Source organism: Caenorhabditis remanei, chromosome II (genome assembly GCF_010183535.1).
Source record: "Caenorhabditis remanei strain PX506 chromosome II, whole genome shotgun sequence".
In the NCBI taxonomy this organism is placed as follows: domain Eukaryota; kingdom Metazoa; phylum Nematoda; class Chromadorea; order Rhabditida; family Rhabditidae; genus Caenorhabditis; species Caenorhabditis remanei.
In genome coordinates, this window is record NC_071329.1 from 3,239,780 (window position 1) to 3,258,545 (window position 18,766).

At 43.2% G+C, this 18,766-nt stretch overlaps 10 protein-coding genes across 10 annotated transcripts; 5 read left to right on the top strand and 5 right to left on the bottom strand.

The window, feature by feature from the left end:
- Positions 1-1,356: 1,356 nt before the first annotated feature.
- On the top strand, positions 1,357-1,913 carry GCK72_004264 (uncharacterized protein; the record flags this gene model as incomplete). Its single annotated transcript, XM_003092997.2, has 3 exons — positions 1,357-1,536; positions 1,585-1,759; positions 1,810-1,913. The coding sequence occupies 3 exons, from the start codon at positions 1,357-1,359 to the stop codon at positions 1,911-1,913; spliced, it is 459 nt and encodes a 152-aa protein (XP_003093045.1).
- A 1,625-nt stretch (positions 1,914-3,538) lies between these two features.
- GCK72_004265 (uncharacterized protein) lies at positions 3,539-5,043 on the top strand (the record flags this gene model as incomplete). Its single annotated transcript, XM_053724576.1, has 5 exons — positions 3,539-3,605; positions 3,652-3,851; positions 4,247-4,364; positions 4,428-4,575; positions 4,950-5,043. 5 exons carry the CDS (start codon positions 3,539-3,541, stop codon positions 5,041-5,043), a joined length of 627 nt encoding a protein of 208 aa, XP_053588770.1.
- A 168-nt stretch (positions 5,044-5,211) lies between these two features.
- Positions 5,212-5,861, bottom strand: GCK72_004266 (uncharacterized protein; the record flags this gene model as incomplete). The annotated part of the gene is made up of 2 exons (XM_003091832.2): positions 5,212-5,479; positions 5,572-5,861. 2 exons carry the CDS (start codon positions 5,859-5,861, stop codon positions 5,212-5,214), a joined length of 558 nt encoding a protein of 185 aa, XP_003091880.2.
- A 1,630-nt stretch (positions 5,862-7,491) lies between these two features.
- On the bottom strand, positions 7,492-8,134 carry GCK72_004267 (uncharacterized protein; the record flags this gene model as incomplete). Its single annotated transcript, XM_003091840.2, has 2 exons — positions 7,492-7,762; positions 7,845-8,134. The coding sequence occupies 2 exons, from the start codon at positions 8,132-8,134 to the stop codon at positions 7,492-7,494; spliced, it is 561 nt and encodes a 186-aa protein (XP_003091888.2).
- Positions 8,135-10,924: 2,790 nt separating this feature from the next.
- Positions 10,925-11,546, bottom strand: GCK72_004268 (uncharacterized protein; the record flags this gene model as incomplete). The annotated part of the gene is made up of 2 exons (XM_003091825.2): positions 10,925-11,189; positions 11,260-11,546. The coding sequence occupies 2 exons, from the start codon at positions 11,544-11,546 to the stop codon at positions 10,925-10,927; spliced, it is 552 nt and encodes a 183-aa protein (XP_003091873.2).
- Positions 11,547-12,371: 825 nt separating this feature from the next.
- On the top strand, positions 12,372-13,002 carry GCK72_004269 (uncharacterized protein; the record flags this gene model as incomplete). Its single annotated transcript, XM_053724577.1, has 2 exons — positions 12,372-12,658; positions 12,738-13,002. The coding sequence occupies 2 exons, from the start codon at positions 12,372-12,374 to the stop codon at positions 13,000-13,002; spliced, it is 552 nt and encodes a 183-aa protein (XP_053588771.1).
- A 1,154-nt stretch (positions 13,003-14,156) lies between these two features.
- On the bottom strand, positions 14,157-14,791 carry GCK72_004270 (uncharacterized protein; the record flags this gene model as incomplete). The annotated part of the gene is made up of 2 exons (XM_053724578.1): positions 14,157-14,421; positions 14,502-14,791. The coding sequence occupies 2 exons, from the start codon at positions 14,789-14,791 to the stop codon at positions 14,157-14,159; spliced, it is 555 nt and encodes a 184-aa protein (XP_053588772.1).
- Positions 14,792-15,451: 660 nt separating this feature from the next.
- GCK72_004271 (uncharacterized protein) lies at positions 15,452-16,082 on the top strand (the record flags this gene model as incomplete). The annotated part of the gene is made up of 2 exons (XM_003091838.2): positions 15,452-15,735; positions 15,815-16,082. The coding sequence occupies 2 exons, from the start codon at positions 15,452-15,454 to the stop codon at positions 16,080-16,082; spliced, it is 552 nt and encodes a 183-aa protein (XP_003091886.2).
- Positions 16,083-16,827: 745 nt separating this feature from the next.
- Positions 16,828-17,462, bottom strand: GCK72_004272 (uncharacterized protein; the record flags this gene model as incomplete). The annotated part of the gene is made up of 2 exons (XM_003091834.2): positions 16,828-17,095; positions 17,176-17,462. The coding sequence occupies 2 exons, from the start codon at positions 17,460-17,462 to the stop codon at positions 16,828-16,830; spliced, it is 555 nt and encodes a 184-aa protein (XP_003091882.2).
- Positions 17,463-18,107: 645 nt separating this feature from the next.
- On the top strand, positions 18,108-18,740 carry GCK72_004273 (uncharacterized protein; the record flags this gene model as incomplete). Its single annotated transcript, XM_053724579.1, has 2 exons — positions 18,108-18,391; positions 18,473-18,740. The coding sequence occupies 2 exons, from the start codon at positions 18,108-18,110 to the stop codon at positions 18,738-18,740; spliced, it is 552 nt and encodes a 183-aa protein (XP_053588773.1).
- Positions 18,741-18,766: the final 26 nt, after the last annotated feature.

Here is an 18,766-nt window from a genome sequence, read left to right on the forward strand (position 1 = left end):
GATGACTCATTTCTATCTTTCCTCAGTGAAACATGGATGGTTTCCACAGAATATGTAGAATTCCTTGCTCTGTCGGCAAATCCCAATATATGCTGAACCTGGAAACAGTGAGTCATCATTGATGAGTCAACCTTGATGAGTCATCCTTGATGAGTCATCGCGAGAGGTAACTCTCAGGGTTTCAAAGTTTCAATTCTGATGAGTCATCAAAACCAATCGTTCTGCGTTACGATTGTTCTGTTTGGTGTCATTTCACTGTCTCTAACCGTTTTCATGTGCATAGTCTGATTTTCTGTTCTTGGAGAGAATGCTTCAGTTTTTCATGTTTCCGGGGTTTTTTCCCCTTGCTAAAACAACCCCCGAATTATTCACATTTCCAAATTTGTGAAGGTTCTCTTCGTGATCACACAGGATGCATTGCTCTGCACAATATTTCTATTTTTCGTTCAGTTCGTTAAGCGCTCATTCAGAAACAGAAAGGGAATCCGTGAACTCTTCGATTCTTGAATTTATAATGCATTTTTCAGGACATCACTGTTTCCAACCGCGTTAGCTGCTGCTCTTGCAATTCAGCAAACGTTATTTCGATAGGCAAAATGTCTGCCTAATGCATGAGTATGATCAAGCACTAGTGATCCATTTTTGAGAACTGTCGTACACTCTCCTTCGTGACTTAGTTCCTTGGACTACATTGAAAAACTGTGTGACCACTTCTGGCTTTCATTACTTCTCAACTCCTCTTGCTCCACGGCCTCATCGATCATCTCTCTGCCAAGTGCGGTGATCTCGTGGTTATCGTAGCTACTCATTCTGAAAACTGGCATTCAAAAGCCTGCCGTTAGTGATGAAATAAGCTCAGAATATGCATATCAACCTAGTTCCCAAGATCCAGTTGGAGTGGTGAGGATTACAAACACTTGACAGTTGAAAAATCCCCAAATTGTTCAGTTTCTTCAAACGGTCTGAATCAGTACTTTTATACATCCTCATCAACTCAAAAGCCTGAAAAGAAGCCTGAAGCCTACGTTTTCAACTTTGCTAAGAGTTCCATGCCTACCATCCACATTCAACCAAAACCTTAGTTTGCTTGCTCATTGTCCTTCAGTCGTCCACTTCGTGCAAAAATTTCTCCTGCTGGTGATTATTCATGCCTCACCTGAACCTCGGGGTATTGAATTTTTCGAGTTGACCTGTCCCTATTTGTGGATGACTCATGTTTTTCAGACACCTATTTAAGTAATGTACTCATTACTTTCTCATTTGCACCCTCACTTTTCCGACTTTTATTCGCATCCCCTGTTATGCTTCCTCTCCTCAATAAATTTTTCGTCCCAATTTTCTTATTATTTTTAGAGAATGTCTGGTGTTCACCTCGATTATGGTACTCCTACTAAGCCCAAGATGAACGGTCAACGTGAGAAAGGTCCATGTTCTGAAGACGGCAAAGAGGCTAACCATGTACCGATGAAGAAGAAGAAGAAGATTCCGAAAAAGAAGCTCGTTGTCCCTGAAGGTGAAAACCCTGGTGCTAAGCTTGTGAGTTGACCTTAATTTGTAGAAAACTCAAAATGAATCTGTTTATAGTGGTTGTATGAGAAGGCTGCTGAGTCCATTATTCCTACCGAGGACAAGGCCAATGTTATGCCAGAACGTCTTTTCAAAGGTTTGGATCCACTTATTGTTCACATGTGTACTCCATGCAAGAAGTTCAACTCAACCCGCGAAACTGTCAAGATTGAAGATGGGATGATCCAGATTCGTGAGTTTACTTGTATCAAAATTTCAAAAGTTTCAATTTCCAAATTTCAGCTCTCGCTCTATGCACCGTGTGTCGTTCTCATCTCATTGCCCAGAAAAACATGAAGTTTTTCCAGCACGATTGCCCATCACTCAAGAAGGAATTCAATCTGTGAATCTGATAATTTTTGTTCTTGTCCTATATCAATGCTTCTTGTGTACTTTGCTTACATCATCTTTGAAACAAAGGTGTTGGTTTGTGTTTTCCAAAATTATGAGAAATGAAAAAGTGGGACTGTTTGTCTTGTGTTGCATTGTTGATGTAGCATCCTCATAACTTCTTCTTGAAGTTCTGGAACTGTAGAATTGTGGAGTCAATTTTGCATACACCTGTGTAAATTGTGTCACTAACCTGAATCAATTGGAGTCGAACGAAGGTTGAGAAAATGTCTCGGAACAATTACGTAATGAATATGGAATGAAATTCCCATGACTTCGCATGAGCATAAGATACATGACTTCGCAAGAGCATAATCGTAAGAACATAGTCGTGCGCCGTTGCAGAATTTTCAGAGACGCAAAAATATTCCCACATCCCATAACTTGAAACCTTGCGATATGTTAAGTGATCTGCTTGAAACAACAAACTGGCGGTATGTACTCACAAAGTTTACATCGGTGATAACGATAATTAGAGAATCATGTATTTTTAAGACACACCTACGTAGACTTTGGTTTCTACAACAAATTTTCGTTTATCCATAATTGGTAACCCATTGAAAAGCAGTGAACAACCGCTACACACCATTCATTACCACAGTTGAGGACCCCCTACACTGCATCTCCATGCTCCTCTCCTCCTACACTGGCAGCCGCGACTCCCCTCCGTTGCGTGTGTGTTACAAGTACCCCCCCATACCTCTCTCAGTTTTCACCCTCTTTTTTCTGTTTTTTCCCATACGCCCCTCTGGAAATGGGGAATCATAAAATATGGAAAGAGCAAAGACTACGGACGATAAAATCGGATGGTCGTATGAGAATTCGGAGGGAAAAATAAGAAGGAAATCGTATAGTTGGTGGGAGAGAGTGTAGTGAATGTGGTATGCAAGGCTGTCGCACGGCCGGCCGCGGCCCTCGGCCTTTAGGGCCGCCGAGGCCGCGGATTAACCAAATGGGCTGAATTTTTGTATATCGACTAATCTTTTGGTCCTCTACAAGGCCGCCTGAAGAAGCAAAAATTTTCCATGGCTGGGAACTGAGATATAGAATCGGCCCACGGCCTTTTTGACAGCCTTGGTGGTATGTACATGCTGAAAATAAATCTATGGATGAGGAGGTCCGTAGATAAAGTAGATACCAGTAGACAATATTGGAAAAGGAACAGAAACAATTCTTGAGCAGACTTGAATCCTATCAAAACGACCCATCCCGGCGTGTCACGTAACTTCCTTCGAGTTCATTCTTGAATCACGGCAAATACTATGCCATTTTTCCATTCCGGACCAGATGAATGTACCGCGGCTCGACCAACAGTGGGAAAACTGCAAAAATAATCAAATAGCAATTCTAGCCCGTCCCGCAGCAATATAACAACCCGAATTAGGACATAGACCTATAATTCGTTGACATTAACATTTTGGTTCATTTTTCAGCTTTTAACATTGAGTTTGAATCCCGTTTTGTACATATTCCTGGAGGAAACACTGGTTTTATATGATTAAAAATTTCCATATTCATGAGAGCAATTACCATAATTACACCGAACTGCCAAACTATCAAACTGTTATATTAGTATCCAAATATGATACGTGTCATACTGTCACTTATATTTCCTACTGTAGTTCATAGTTGTCTTGTTGTGAGGACAAGTAAGTATTCACTAATCAACAAAATAGAATAACCAAATACTTCCAGCAAAATGTGAATGTGACTCCATGGCTCTGGACATTTCAAATATTCAATCAATAATTGGAGATCGCGAATTCTATCGATTGAATATATCCCAGAATTCAATCAGTGCTCCAATTATTTCAATCGATGACTGTCACACTTCGATTCGTTGTGAAGGGGACTCCAGTTTAGTGGTGTTTGATGGCACAGAGAAGTATCATATGGTAGGAAGCTTACAGGCAAACCGGGCCGGCTCGTAGCTCGCTTCAAACTCAATATTACAGACTGAAAAATATACCAAAATGTAGATCTCAGCGAGTTCTATGTCCGTGACCTGCTTAATGTGCCGCGGGCCGGGAAAAAGTACCAAAAGACGCAAAAATGGGCAAAAAAGCAATTCTAGCCCGGCACGCGGCACATGAACAAATAGCCATCCGGCTCGTAGTGGGTCACGGACATAGAACTCGCTGAGATCTACATTTTGGTATATTTTTCGGCCTGTAATAATGAGTTTGAAGCGAGTTACGGGCCGGCCCGTGTCGGCCCGTTTCGGCCCGGTTTGCAAGTCCGGTAGGACATCCGGATGGACATCCGGATGGACAGACACAAGTAGTTTCAGTTTGGTGCCTACTCAGCTGATGGTCTTTGTGACGCTTACACTCAGAAATGGTTGGTGGATGATTTATCTGTGGAATTGACAACTTATGGGAAGATGCAAGCAGTTTGTGTGGACTACGGTGAGCTCCGCCATCTCAAAAACCGCATTCCGCTAAACCATTTAACCCATTCCCTTATTTCAGCCAGTTGCTGTAGCAACCCATTTACTTCCCCAATTAGCGATCTCTGCTCGAAGACGACACTCATTTGCACAGTACCAGATACTCTAGCAACGATGACTCTGGAAGTCAGTATTCTCGGAAACACCTCGTCGACTACTGACCCTTCCGAGTACCTGTCACACACGGTGGCATCTGTGTTAACCACTGAAAGCTTAAATGTTACGGTCACTGTCGAGTGTGATAGAAATGAGAAATTGTGGACATTTCATGAGATGCACTATTCCAAATTCAATTGTTTGTACAAACTTAAGAGTGGGGACTATTTTCCTCATTTTTGAATTTTTTTGAGAAAATTACATTTTCAAACATAAAGATTCAAATTTCTAGACTGCGGGTGGAAATTTAAAGGAGAATGCACGAGATTTTCGGTTTCGAAACGTCCCGGAGTCACTTCTCTAAACGAGCTCGACGGGACTACGGTATGCTCCTTCAAACGGTCAACGGTAGTTCACGTGGCAAGACCCAACTTGTTTTCAACTTTAGAGTGCCGAATGTTAAGCAGGTGCCAAAGTGCATTGATGTAGAACTTGTCTTAACGGTACACAGTCGTCTCGTCACAGCTCATTGGACTACCTGACAGTCCAAAACTTGAAATCTGAAACCGACGAAAAGAAGAACAGCGTATAAATAAACTCACTTTATTGACTCTCAGAAAGGAATCCATCGAAAAGTAGATAAAAAGAGACGGAAGGTAAAGAAAAATGAATCAAAGAAAGAGTAAAACAGAAAAAATAGCAATATATTCTCAATACGGGTTGAAGCGTCCTCGTCCTCCACGAAATCCTCCACGTCCTCTTGGTGGAGCTCCATTAACGTAGACGTACTTGACTACCACGGTACGTTGACCCCCACGTCCTCCTCTGAAACCTCCACCTCTTCCTCTCGTAGCTCCCATTCCTGGCTTGTTGGTCCGTTTCGAAGTGACTACAATTTGACGCTCACGGAAGGTAGAACCATTCATGACCATGGCGTTTGCCACGCTGGCAGCACTTTCGAATTCGATGAATGCATGGCTGAAAACAAATGGGGTGTTATACATGTATCAGACTCTAGGTAATGCACACGCGCTTTGTTGACAACATTCTCTATTGTCCCCTCAACTCACTTCTTCTGCTTCTTCGTCAGCTTGTCTTTTGGGATCGTAGTCCGGACGATCTCCCCACATCCTTTGAAGTGTTGTTCCAACTCTTCTGGCGTCGCTCCATAGTCCACGTTTCCCACGAACACTGACCTCGAGTCAATGGCTTTCTGCTCCTCCTCAGTGGGCGGGGCAGTTTTACCAGTGTCCATAGTTTCAGACAACTTCGTTTGAATCTCCCTGAGGACTCTAGCCTCTGCCTCAATCTCCTCCTCCATTGTGCACACATTGCTATTGTTATCGATAAGGGAGGCCATTGTTGGTTTGCGAAAAGTACTTCTGAAAATACATGAAAACGATTATAAAGGGGGATGTGGCAGTAGGAGAGAGAAAATTAAACGGCAAGAAGACTCAAGTGGAGGACTACGTAGAAGGTACAGGGCAAGGGGCAACGAGATAAGAGGAAAGGGGATACGACCATCTCAGACGGCGACTGAGAGATCATAATGAGGAAGGACCATCACTCCGTTTTACGTGAACCAGAAAACGCGCGCGCAATCTGCAAACCACGGCATCTGTCCATGCGAATATGGGTTCTGGGAAGTCTGGATACTGGGAAACTGTCCCTGGGAAGTATGGGAGTTATTGACTCTATGAGTGGCAGTGAGAATATCAGAAGAGACGAGACATAAACTAACTATAGGAGGATTCCCAAGCACATTTTGAGTTCTTTCTTAACGTATTTTTCGTGAGCTGGCGCGTTTGATAATACGTCATCAATAAGAATTAGCGGGACTACAGTGAAGACATCATTGCTTGTTTTTGATAATCTGAGATCGAAAAGAAGGTGGAGCGTTTTTGCATTTACCACGATTGTAAGTAGAGCTCATTCGCAGCATGACTAGCTTCTAGACCATGAGAATGCGATAGGGCGTGGTTGTGCACTAGTAGGGCGATAGTCAGTAGAACGCAGATGAACATGACAATTTACCAGAAACGACTAGTTAAGGAAATAATTATAAGGAGGATGTGACAGTAGGAATGGAATACTCAAGTGGAGGTCAGGAAAAGAGAAAAACAAGATGAGAGGAAAGGGGAATACGACCATCTCAGACGATGACTGAGAGACCATAATGAGATGGGACCGTCACTCCGTCTTACGTCGACCAGTAGACGCGCGCGCAATTACTGCGTCCGTCCCTGGGAAGTTAGGATTCTGGGAAGCTGTCCCGGGGAATATATGTCAACGGATCGATAACACAAGAGATCATCAGTATGAGAAGGAGCGTAGTTGCAACCAAAACGACAGCCAATAGAGCGCAACTGTACAGGAAAAAGTACCATACTAACTGATGAAGGAAAATGTGCTCCGTTAATAATGTAACAGAGAGGTGGATATCTATGACTTGTGAGAGCATGTTTTAAAGAAATGGCACGATTTGGAGTTCTAGGTCACGGTAAGGGATTCTAGGCCTTAGGCCCGACTGGTTAAGGCAATTATTATTATTCACTCCGTCTTACGTCAACGAGAAGACGCGCGCTATCACTGCGTTGGGACTTTGGGAAGTTATTGACTTCATGAGTGACAGTGAGAATATCAGAAGATACGAGACTTCCTTCAGCAAACGCACTCTATTGATCACTTTTGTTTATAAAGACAGTGTCTTCTTATTACGAGTTGAATCGTCCCCGTCCTCCACCCAACGAAAGACAATATTGCGCTCTAATGTACTTTCATTTGAGTCAATTGTGTTCTCAAATTATACGCAGCAGTCACCTAACCTGATGTATGGATAGACAAAAACTTGAAATCTGAAACCGACGAGAAAAGAAGACAGCATAGAAGAAAAAATCATTTATTTTTACTTTCAGAAAGCAATCGATGGAAAGAAAGATAGAAAAATGACACAAAGAAAGAGTGAAACATATTAAAAAACAAATATCTTCTCAATAAGGATTAAATCGCCCTCTTCCTCGACGGAATCCTCCATGTCCTCTTGGTGCAGGGCCATTTACATAAACATACTTGATGACTACTGTCTGGTGTCCTCCACATCCTCTGAATCCTCCGTGTCCACCTCTTCCTCTCGCAGCTCCCATTCCTGGCTTGTTCGTCCGCTTGGCGGTCACAACGATCGGTCGGCCACGAAATGTCGAACCATTCATCACAGCCGCGTACTCCACGCTGGCAGCACACTCGAACTCAATATAGGCGAAACTGAAAAGAAATAGGGGTTATATATCCGAGGTAATGCAAACGCGCTCTGTTGACAACATTCTCTATTGTCCCCCTAACTCACTTCTTCTGCCTATTCGTCATTTTGTCCTTCGGGATCGTCGTCCGGACAATTTCTCCGCAGCCCTTGAAGTGTGTCTCCAACTCTTCAACCGTCGCTCCGAATTCGACGTTTCCAACAAAGACTGACCGAGAGTCTATGGCTTTCTGCTCCTCCTCGGTGGGCAGGCACACCTTTCCGATCTCCATTTTCGCAGCCAGCTTGGTCTGGATTTGCCGGAGGATCTTAGCCTCTGCTTCCATCTCCTCATCCATCGAACACGAGTTGCTGTTGTTGTCAATAGTCGAAGCCATGGTTGGTTTGCGGTAGGTAGTTCTGAAATCAAAATAAAATTATTATAAAGGGGGATGTAACAATTGAGTGTGAGAGAGAATGTAACGGCTTGAAGACTCCGAGTTGAGAGAAAAACGAGAGGAGAAAAAGCGAAATTACTATTCAAAGAAAAATCAGAGAAGAAAGAAGGGGACCAGCCATACAGTAGGCAGTCCGGAAAGCAGAATGAGATGGGAGATTGTCTATGCCTCACGTCAACTGGAAACATACCTGCGTACTTTGCGTATTAACTCCTGGGAAGAGCGCGCACCACTTTTAGGGTAATAAGCCTAGAGTTTTCCCAGGAGCAGTGTCTACTACCCTAAGAAGTGGTGCGCGCTCTTCCCAGGAGTCAATAGGCAAAGTACGCAGGTATGTCTTCACTTGACGTAAGCCAGAGTCAATATCTCATTCTGCCTTCCGGACTGCCTACTGTATGGCTGGTCACCCCTTCCCTGATTCTTTTTGAATAATAATTCCCCTTACCTTCCCATTGTTCCCTTCTAATGATCTCAATCTGTAAGTTTCATTTCCTTTGATGATTGACAGTTTCTGTCAATCGACAGTTGAAAAGATTATCAATTCATTGTTTTCCAGCATGTAGACAAATAATCGTCGATACTGCGAAGAACTTCGAATCAATTATATTATGACGCTAACAACACTTACACTTGATGGTCGACGATGGCCAGGAAGGAGAGATAACTGAATGCTGGTTGTCCGACTTCCGCGTCGCTTATGAGAACTCGAACATACAGTTGATCAGATAGTGATCCCGTCAGGCTCTAAGGGAAATTTCAAGCCTCTCAAGTGCAATCAGCTCGCGGTGCAGGCAACGATTATCTTGATCGAGTTTTGACGGATCTAATTGATTGTTATTCTCATTCCATTTCTCAATCAATAAATCTTAATAATAACAAAGAAATGTGTATTAGCGTTTGTTTAAAGTGAGAATGTTGCGAAATTGAACTTTTACAAATCAGAACAGTCGAATCTAAATCAATGGAGCCTATTCCATGGGATTCTGGGATTCAGCGTAACGAGAGCTTCCAGAAAAGTATAATCATGCCTATATTTGGACTAAAATGGTTCCCACCATGAAAACTACAGTACCCCAGTTTAAATGCGCATACCACAGTTTCTTCCAACTATAGCCATGATTATACTTTTCTGAAAGCTATCGAAGTCAAACTAGATCAAAATTTTTGTAGTTGAATAATTTTTCGTCTATGTAAGATATTTTATGAAGACATATTTCCTTTAATTTTGTGGAACCCTTTATGCAGATCAAACACTCCAACTTTTGAATTTTCACTATTTCTCGTTTTCTTATTTGAATAAGTAGTGTGAATCCTTCTAATAAACAATTAACTCGTTACTCATTGTTTCTCTACTCGCACTGTATTCATATGTGAAGACAACCAGACCCATATGTCCCTTAACTAAGCATCCTATCTTCACATTTCCGTAACCTCTGCGTCTCGGCTCCTGGGAAGAGCGCGCACCACTTTTAGGGTAATAGGCCTAGAGTTTTCCCAGGAGCAGTGTCTATCACCCTAAAAGTGGGGTGCGCTCATCCCAGGAGCCAATACGCAAAGGACGCAGATATATCTCCACCTGAGGTAAGTCAGACGTCCCTCTGGAAATGGGGAAATGATAAAACTTTCTGGGCTGTTTTTAATTACCAATTCTTACATTAAAGGCGTATTGTGGTCTGTTGTGATGTTTTCATATTTTAATGTATGAGTTTCGGCGAGTTCATTTTCATAGTTCAAGAATTTTTTAATTCGGTCCACAACCCGCTGAGAGCGAGCGCCGGAAAGTTTGGTCATTGAAAGGGTCGCAGAAAATTGGGGGCCGTGGCCTAGAAATTCGACTTCGAAAACGTTGATTTTTTGAATGTTGACGGTATTTTCGATTATTTTTGTTATATTTCTTCAATAATTTCGATAGAAAACGGCAAATATTGATAGAAAAACACTAAAAACTATAGAAAATAACGCCAGAAATAGCAGAATACTGAAAAAACCAACGGAAAGTTTGGCCAGCGAGAATTTTCTAGAAATTTTACTTTTGTAAAGTTGTTTTTTCAGAATTCTGCTATTTCTGGCGTTATTTTCTTTAGTTTTTAGTGTTTTTCTATCAATATTTGCCGTTTTCTATCGAAATTATTGAAGAAATATAACAAAAATAATCGAAAATACCGTCAAAATTCAAAAAATCAACGTTTTCGAAGTCGAATTTCTAGGCCACGGCCCCCAATTTTCTGCGACCCTTTCAATGACCAAACTTTCCGGCGCTCGCTCTCAGCGGGTTGTGGACCGAATTAAAAAATTCTTGAACTATGAAAATGAACTCGCCGAAACTCATACATTAAAATATGAAAACATCACAACAGACCACAATACGCCTTTAATTACCAATACCAATTCTTACATTGAGTGACTTAATCCAGGGAACAAGGTTGTGCGGTCACGGTGAACTGAAAACGTGGTCAGATATATTGCCCAGCCCTGCTACAGACGATACATACGGTGGGGTGCATGGGAATTCTCTACTGTACTGTCCACTGCAATTTGGGCTGCGAGGACATTTAAAGGAGCATGCAGTAATGAAGTCGAAATGTTTACGGAATTAGGGTTCTATGTCACTAATGAACAAATACTATTTTGGTTTAAAGAGTTTATTAGGATTTTGTCTTAAAGACTACAAACAAGTGACAGAAAAAAAGAGATGGAAAACTTAAAGAATTGCAAGAAAACAAGATTTTATCAATAAGGGTTGAATCGCCCTCTTCCTCCACGGAATGCTCCATGTCCTCTTGGTGCAGGGCCATTCACATACACATATTTGATCACTACGGTCTGCTGTCCTCCACGTCCTCCTCTGAATCCATCTCTTCCTCTTGATGCTCCCATTCCTGGCTTGTTCGTCCGCTTGGCGGTCACAACGATCGGTCGGCCACGGAAAGTAGAGCCGTTCATCAAAATGGCGTTCTCCACGCTAACAGCACATTCGAATTCCACGTACGCGAAACTGAAGCAAAAAACGGTATATACCCGAGGTAGTGCAAACTCGCTCTGTTGACAACATTCTCAATACTCACTTCTTTTGCTTCTTTGTCAATTTGTCCTTTGGGATCGTGGTTCTCACAATCGTTCCGCATCCCATAAAATGGGCCTCGAGCTCTCCCAACGTCGCTCCATAATCCACATTTCCCACGAAAATCGATTTGGCGTCGATTGCCTTTTGTTCCTCTTCAGTGGGCGGGGCAGTTTTTCCAAAATCCATCTTTTCAGACAACTTGTTCTGAATTTGCTTCAGGACTCTAGCCTCCGCCTGAAGCTCCTCCTCCATCGAGCAAAAGTTGCTGTTGTTGTCGATTGAAGCCATTGTTGAATGAAGAGTAAGAATTTCTGAAATCAAAAGAAAATTATTATAAAGGGAGATGTGACAGAGAGTGTGGAGAGAATGTAACGACTAGAAGACTCCGAGCAGAGGGGAAAACGAGAAGAGAGAAGGTGAATTACTATTCAAAGAAAATCAGAGGGAAGAAGAGGGGACCAGCCATACAGTAGGCAGTCCGGAAGGCAGAATGAGTTGGGATATTGACTCTGGCTTACGTCAACTGGAAATATATCTGCGTCTTTTGCGTATTGGCTCCTGGGAAGAGCGCGCACCACTTTTTAGGGTCATAGGCCTACAGTTTTCCCAGGAGCAGTGTCTATTTCCCTAAAAGTGGTGCGCGCTCTTCCCAGGAGTTAATACGCAAAGTACGCAGATATACCTGCGTCATACCTGCGTCTTCTGCGAATTGGCTCCTGGGAAGAGCGCGCACCACTTTTTAGGATAATAGGCACTGTGTCTTGGCTCCTGGGAAAACTCTAGGCCTATTACCCTAAAGAGTGGTGCGCGCTCTTCCCAGGAGCCCATACGCAAAGTACGCAGATATGTTTCCACTTGACGTAAGCCACAGTCAATCTCCCATTTCATTCTGCTTCCCAAACTGCCTACTGTATGGCTGGTCCCCCTCTTTCTTTCCTGATTTTCTTTGAATATTAATTCCCTTTTCTCTCTTCTCATTTCCCCCTTGTCCTGTCCCAACTACCAATTCACCCAATAGAGTTTTCTGGCTGTTTCATTTTCTCTGTCTCTCACTGTCCCATTCCCTCTTATAATCATTTCCTTGTTTTCAGAACATTACCTTCAACAACAGCTATGGCCACCTTCGATAACAACAGCAACTTCTGCTCGATGGATGAGGAGCTTCAGGCGGAGGCTAAGATCCTGAAGCAAATCCAGAACAAGCTCTCGGAAAAGATGGATATTGGAAAGATGACCCCGCCCACTGAAGAAGAACAAAAGGCGATCGACGCGAAGTCGGTCTTTGTTGGAAACGTCGAGTACGGAGCGACGATCGAGGAGTTGGAGCAGCACTTCAAGGGCTGCGGAACGATTGTGAGGACTACGATTCCAAAGAATAAGGTGACAAAGAAACAAAAAAAGTTAGTTAAGGGACTATTGAGAATGTTGTCAATAGAGCGCGTTTTCACTAGCTAGATATATAATCCTTTTTGTTTTCAGCTTCGCATATATTGAATTCGAATCTTCTGGCAGCGTGGAGAACGCTATTGTAATGAATGGATCAATTTTCCGTGGCCGTCCAATCGTCGTGACGAGTAAGCGAACCAACAAGCCTGGTATGGGAGCTCAAAGAGGAAGAGGAGGATTCAGAGGAGGACGTGGAGGTCCGCAAACCGTTGTGGTGGAATATGTGTACGTGAATGCGCCAGCACCTAAGGGACGTGGAGGATTCCGTGGAGGACGGGGACGCTTCAACCCTTATTAACAATTTCTTTTTCTGTTTTACTCCTTCTTTTTATTATTTTTCTATCCTTTTCTGTCTCTTCTTATATATTTTTCAATCAAAAGTAAATAAAATGAGTTTGTCTTCTTTTCGTCGGTTTCAATCTATCCCAGATGTTATGTGACCGCTGTGTATATCTTTTCCAGTTTAAACAACTTCAACCACATCTGATGTATCAATATAACGCAATCACTTTATGGTCTCTCAGTCTTGATATGGGTGGCCTGGCTCTTCTACATGAAGTTTACGCTATTTGCAGTTCGGCTGATAGTGATGAAAAGCGCGTTAACTCATTGAGTACACGCCAGAAATGGTGTCGAAGCTTCTCTTGTCTGTACTGTATTCTTTTTTATTGGTGAATCGCATCAGCTCACGAAGAATACGTCAATAGGGAGGAAGTCGCTTCTGATATTCTCACTGTCACTCGTAAAATCAATAACACCGATACTTCCTAGAGGGTCTTCTTCCAGTATCCAGACTTCCCAGAATCTATAGTTCCCAAGGAAAACTAAACGAAATCTGAAAGCGACGAAAAGAAGGCAATTTAGAAAAACTCTATTGACTTTTGATTGAAAAAAATTTATTGACTTTTGATTGAAAAATAGATGAAAGGAGACAGACGGCATAGAAAAATGAGACAAAAAAGGAGTGAAACATTTAAAAAACCAATATCTTCTCAATAAGGATTGAATCGCCCTCGTCCTCTACGGAATCCTCCACGTCCTCTTGGTGCTGCCCCGTTCACATACACGTATGTACTTGACTACCACTGTCTGGTGTCCCCCACGTCTTCCTGAGATGGCGACCGTCACTCCGCTGCATACCATTGCGTCCGTCCCTGGGAAGTTAAGATTCTGGGAAGTCCGGACACTCGAATATGACACTATAGGAAGTATGGGTGTTATTGATTTCTTGAGGGACAGTGAGAATATCAGAAGAGAACCAACTACGGGAGAGTTCTCAATTGTGACGTGATAAATTGTGATGAATGACGAAATTTGGGCTTCTAAGTCAGTAAGGAACAAACACAATTTTGGTTTGAAAAATTTATTAGTTTTTTTGTCTTAAAGACTACAAACAAGTGACAGAAAAAAAGAGATGAGAAACTTAAAGAATTGCAAGAAAACAAGATTTAATCAATACGGGTTGAATCGACCTCTTCCTCCGCGGAATCCTCCACGTCCTCTTGGTGCTGCTCCATTCACATAGACGTACTTTATGACTATCGTCTGCCGTCCACCACGTCCTCCTCTGAATCCTCCTCTTCCTCTCGAAGCTCCCATTCCTGGCTTGTTCGTCCGCTTGGCGGTCACAACGATCGGTCGGCCACGGAAAGTAGAGCCGTTCATCAAAATGGCGTTCTCCACGCTAACAGCACATTTGAACTCGATATAACCGAAACTGAAAATAAATGAAGTTAGACGAACCTAGGTAATCCAAACGCGCTCTACGGACAACATTTTAAATATAGCGTAACTCACTTCTTCTGTCTATTCGTCATCTTATCCTTCGGAATAGTCGTCCGAACGATTTCTCCACAGCCCTTAAAGTGAGCCTCCAGCTCTTCAATCGTTGCTCCATAATCTACATTTCCCACGAAGACTGACCTAGAGTCAATCTCCTTCTGCTCCTCCTCAGTGGGCGGGGCAGTTTTTCCAATATCCATTTTCTCGGCCAGCCTGTTCTGGATCTGCCTCAGGACGGCGGCCTCTGCTTCCATCTCCTCATCCATCGAACAGAAGTTGCTGTTGTTGTCGATAATTGATGGCATAGCTAGATGTTAGCGTAAGGTAGTTCTGAAACCAAAAAAAAAATTATTATAAAGGGGGATGTGACAGTAGAGCGTGAGAGAGAATCTAACGGCTAGAAAACTTCGAATTGAGAGAAAAACGAGAAGAGAGAAAGGTGAATTAATATTCAAAGAAAATCAGGAGAGAAGAGGGGGACCAGTCATACAGTAAGCAGTCAGGATGGCAGAATGAAATGGGTTATTGACTCTGGCTTACGTCAAGTGGAAACATATCTGCGTACTTTGCGTATTGGCTCCTGGGAAGAGCGCGCACCACTGTTAGAGTAATAGACACTGTGGGTCTATGCTCCTGGGAATACTCTAGGCATATTACCCTAAAAGTGGTGCGCGCTCTTCCCAGGAGCCAACAACGCAAAGTACGCAGATATGTGTCCACTTGACGTAAGCCAGAGTCAATATCCCATCTCATTCTGCCTTCAGGACTGCCTACTGTATGGCTGGTTCCCCTCTTCTTCGTTGATTATTTTCACCTTTCTCCTTTATCCTGACTCTGCTACTCAGTCCTCCGCTCGAGTCTTGTAGCCGTTTCATTCTCTTTCTCTCTTTCTTCTACTGTCACATCCCCACTTATAATAACTTTCTTGTTTTCAGAACTTAACTCTCAACATCCGCTAACCAGCTATGGCACCAATCATCGACAACAACAGCAACGGGTGCTCGATGGATGAGGAGTTGGAAGCAGAGGCCGCCGTCCTGAAGCAAATCCAAAACAAGCTTTCGGAAAAGATGGGAATGATGACCCCGCCCACTGAGGAGGAGCAGAAAGCGATAGATGCCAGATCGGTCTTCATAGGGAACGTGGAATATGGAGCGACGATCGAGGAGCTGCAGGACCACTTTAAGGGCTGCGGGGAGATTGTGAGGACTACGATTCCAAAGGATAAGGTGACAAAGAAACAAAAAAAGTTAGTTAAGGGACTATTGAGAATGTTGTCAACAGAGCGCGTTTCCACTAGCTAGATATATAATCCCTTTTGTTTTCAGTTACGCCTATATTGAATTCGAGTCTTCTGCCAGCGTGGAAAACGCTATCGTCATGAATGGATCAATTTTCCGAGACAGGAAGATTGTGGTCACCTCGAAACGAACAAACAAGCCTGGTATGGGAGCTACGAGAGGAAGATGTGGAGCATTCAGAGGAGGACGTGGAGGTCCGCAAACCGTGGTTGTCAAATATGTGTATGTGAATGCGACAGCACCAAGAGGACGTGGAGGATTTCGTGGAGGACGGGGCCGATTTAACCCATATTAATAATTTCTTGTTTTCTTTTCTGTTTCACTTCTTCTTTGTACAAGTTTTGTATCCTTTTCCGTCTCTTTTCATCTATTTTTCAATCAAAAATCAATAAAATGAGTTTTTCTATGTTGTCTTCTTTTCGTCGGATTCAATCTATCCCAGAAGTTATTTGACAGCTGCGTATGCCTTTTCCAGTTTATACAATTTCAACCATATCTGAAGTATCAATAAAACGCAATTACTTTATGGTCTCTCAGTCTCTCATTTCGTTTTCTCTTTGTCCTGCCTCTTCTACATAAAGTTTACGCTATTTGCAGTTCGGCTGATAGTGATGAAAAACGCGTTAACTCATTGAGTACACGCCAGAAATGGTGTCGAAGCTTCTCTTGTCTGTACTGTATTCTTTTTTATTGGTGAATCGCATCAGCTCACGAAAAATACGTCAAGAGGGAGAAAGTCGCTTCTGATATTCTCACTGTCACTCGTAAAATCAATAACACGCATACTTCCCAGAGGGTCTTCTCCCAGTATCCAGACTTCCCAGAATCCCATGTTCCTAGACGCACCGCCACAGCTCATTGGACTATCTGACAGGCTAAAACTAAACGAAATCTGAAACTGACGAAAAGAAGGCAATGCAGAAAAAACTGATTTTATCAACTTTCAAAAAGCAATTGATTAAAAAGTAGATGAAAAGAGACATACGGCATAGAAAAATGACACAAAGAAGGAGTGAAACATTTTAAAAATCAATATCTTCTCAATAAGGGTTGAATCGTCCTCGTCCTCCACAGAATCCTCCACGACCTCTTGGTGCTGCTCCGTTGACATACACGTACTTGACGATAACTGTTTGTGGACCCCCACGTCTTCCTCTGAATCCTCCACCTCTTCCTCTCGATGCTCCCATTCCTGGTTTATTTGTGCGTTTGGCGGTGACGACGATTGGACGGCCACGGAAAGTTGAGCCGTTCATCAAAATGGCGTTCTCCACGCTAACAGCACATTCGAATTCGACGTACGCGAAACTGAAAGCAAATAGGGTTAAGCGATTCTAGGTAATGCCAGCGCGCTCCGTTGACAACATTCCAAATAGAGCGTAACTTACTTCTTCTGCCTATTCGTCATTTTATCTTTGGGAATAGTCGTGCGGACGATCTCTCCGCATCCCTTGAAGTGCTCCTGGAGCTCTTCAATAGTCGCTCCAAAATCCACGTTGCCAACAAAGACTGACCGAGAGTCAATGGCTTTCTGCTCTTCTTCGGTGGGCGGGACCATCTTTCCAACGTCCATCGTTTCAGACAGCTTGATCTGAATTTGCTTCAGGACCTTAGCCTCCGCCTGAAGCTCCTCATCCATTGAGCAGAAGTTGCTGTTGTTGTCGATCAAGGCCATTGTTGATTAAAGAGTAAGATGTTCTGAAAACAAAAGAAAACTATTATAAAAGGGGATGTGACAGAGAGTGTGAGAGAATGTAACGACTAGAAGACTCCAAGCTGAGAGGAAAACAAGAAGAGAGAAAGGGGAATTACTATTCAAAGAAAATCAGATGAGAAGAGAGGGACCAGCCATACAGTAAGCAGTCAGGATGGCAGAATGAGATAGGATATTGACTCTGGCTTACGTCAAGTGAAGACATACCTGCGTACTTTGCGTATTGGCTCCTGGGAAGAGCGCGCACCACTCTTTACGGTAATAGACAATGCTCCTGGGAAAACTCTAGGCCTATGACTCAAAAAAGTGGTGCGCGCTCTTCCCAGGAGATAATACGCAAAGTACGCAGATATGTCTCCACTTGACGTAAGCCACAGTCAATATCCTATCTCATTCTGCCTTCCGGACTGCCTACTGTATGGCTGGTTCCCCTCTTCTTCGTTGATTATTTTCACCTTTCTCCTTTATCCTGACTCTGCTACTCAGTCCTCCGCTCGAGTCTTGTAGCCGTTTCATTCTCTTTCTCTCTTTCTTCTACTGTCACATCCCCACTTATAATAACTTTCTTGTTTTCAGAACTTAACCCTCAACATCCGCTAACCAGCAATGGCACCAATCATCGACAACAACAGCAACGCGTACTCGATGGATGAGGAGTTGGAAGCAGAGGCCGTCGTCCTGAAGCAGATTCAGAACAAGTTGTCTGAGACGATGGGAAAGATGACCCCGCCCACTGAGGAGGAGCAGAAAGTGATAGACGCGAAGTCCGTCTTCATAGGGAACGTGGAGTATGGAGCGACGATCGAGGAGCTTCAGGAGCACTTTAAGGGCTGCGGGGAGATTGTGAGAACGACGATCCCAAAGGATAAGATGACGAATAGGCAGAAGAAGTGAGTTAAGGGGACTATTGAGAATGTTGCCAACAGAGCGCGTTTGCATCACCTCGGATATATAACCCCCTTTGTTTTCAGTTTCGCGTACATAGAATTCGAATGTGCTTCCAGCGTGGAGAACGCGACTGTGATGAATGGATCTAGCTTCCGTGGACGTCAGATAACAGTCACTTCGAAACGGACCAATAAGCCTGGTATGGGAGTTTCGAGAGGAAGAGGTGGAGGATTCAGAGGAGGTCGTGGAGGTCAGCAGACCGTTGTTATCAAGTACGTGTATGTAAATGGACCAGCACCAAGAGGTCGTGGAGGATTCCGTGGAGGAAGAGGTCGATTCAATCCTTATTGATAAGATATTTGTTTTTTTCCTGTTTT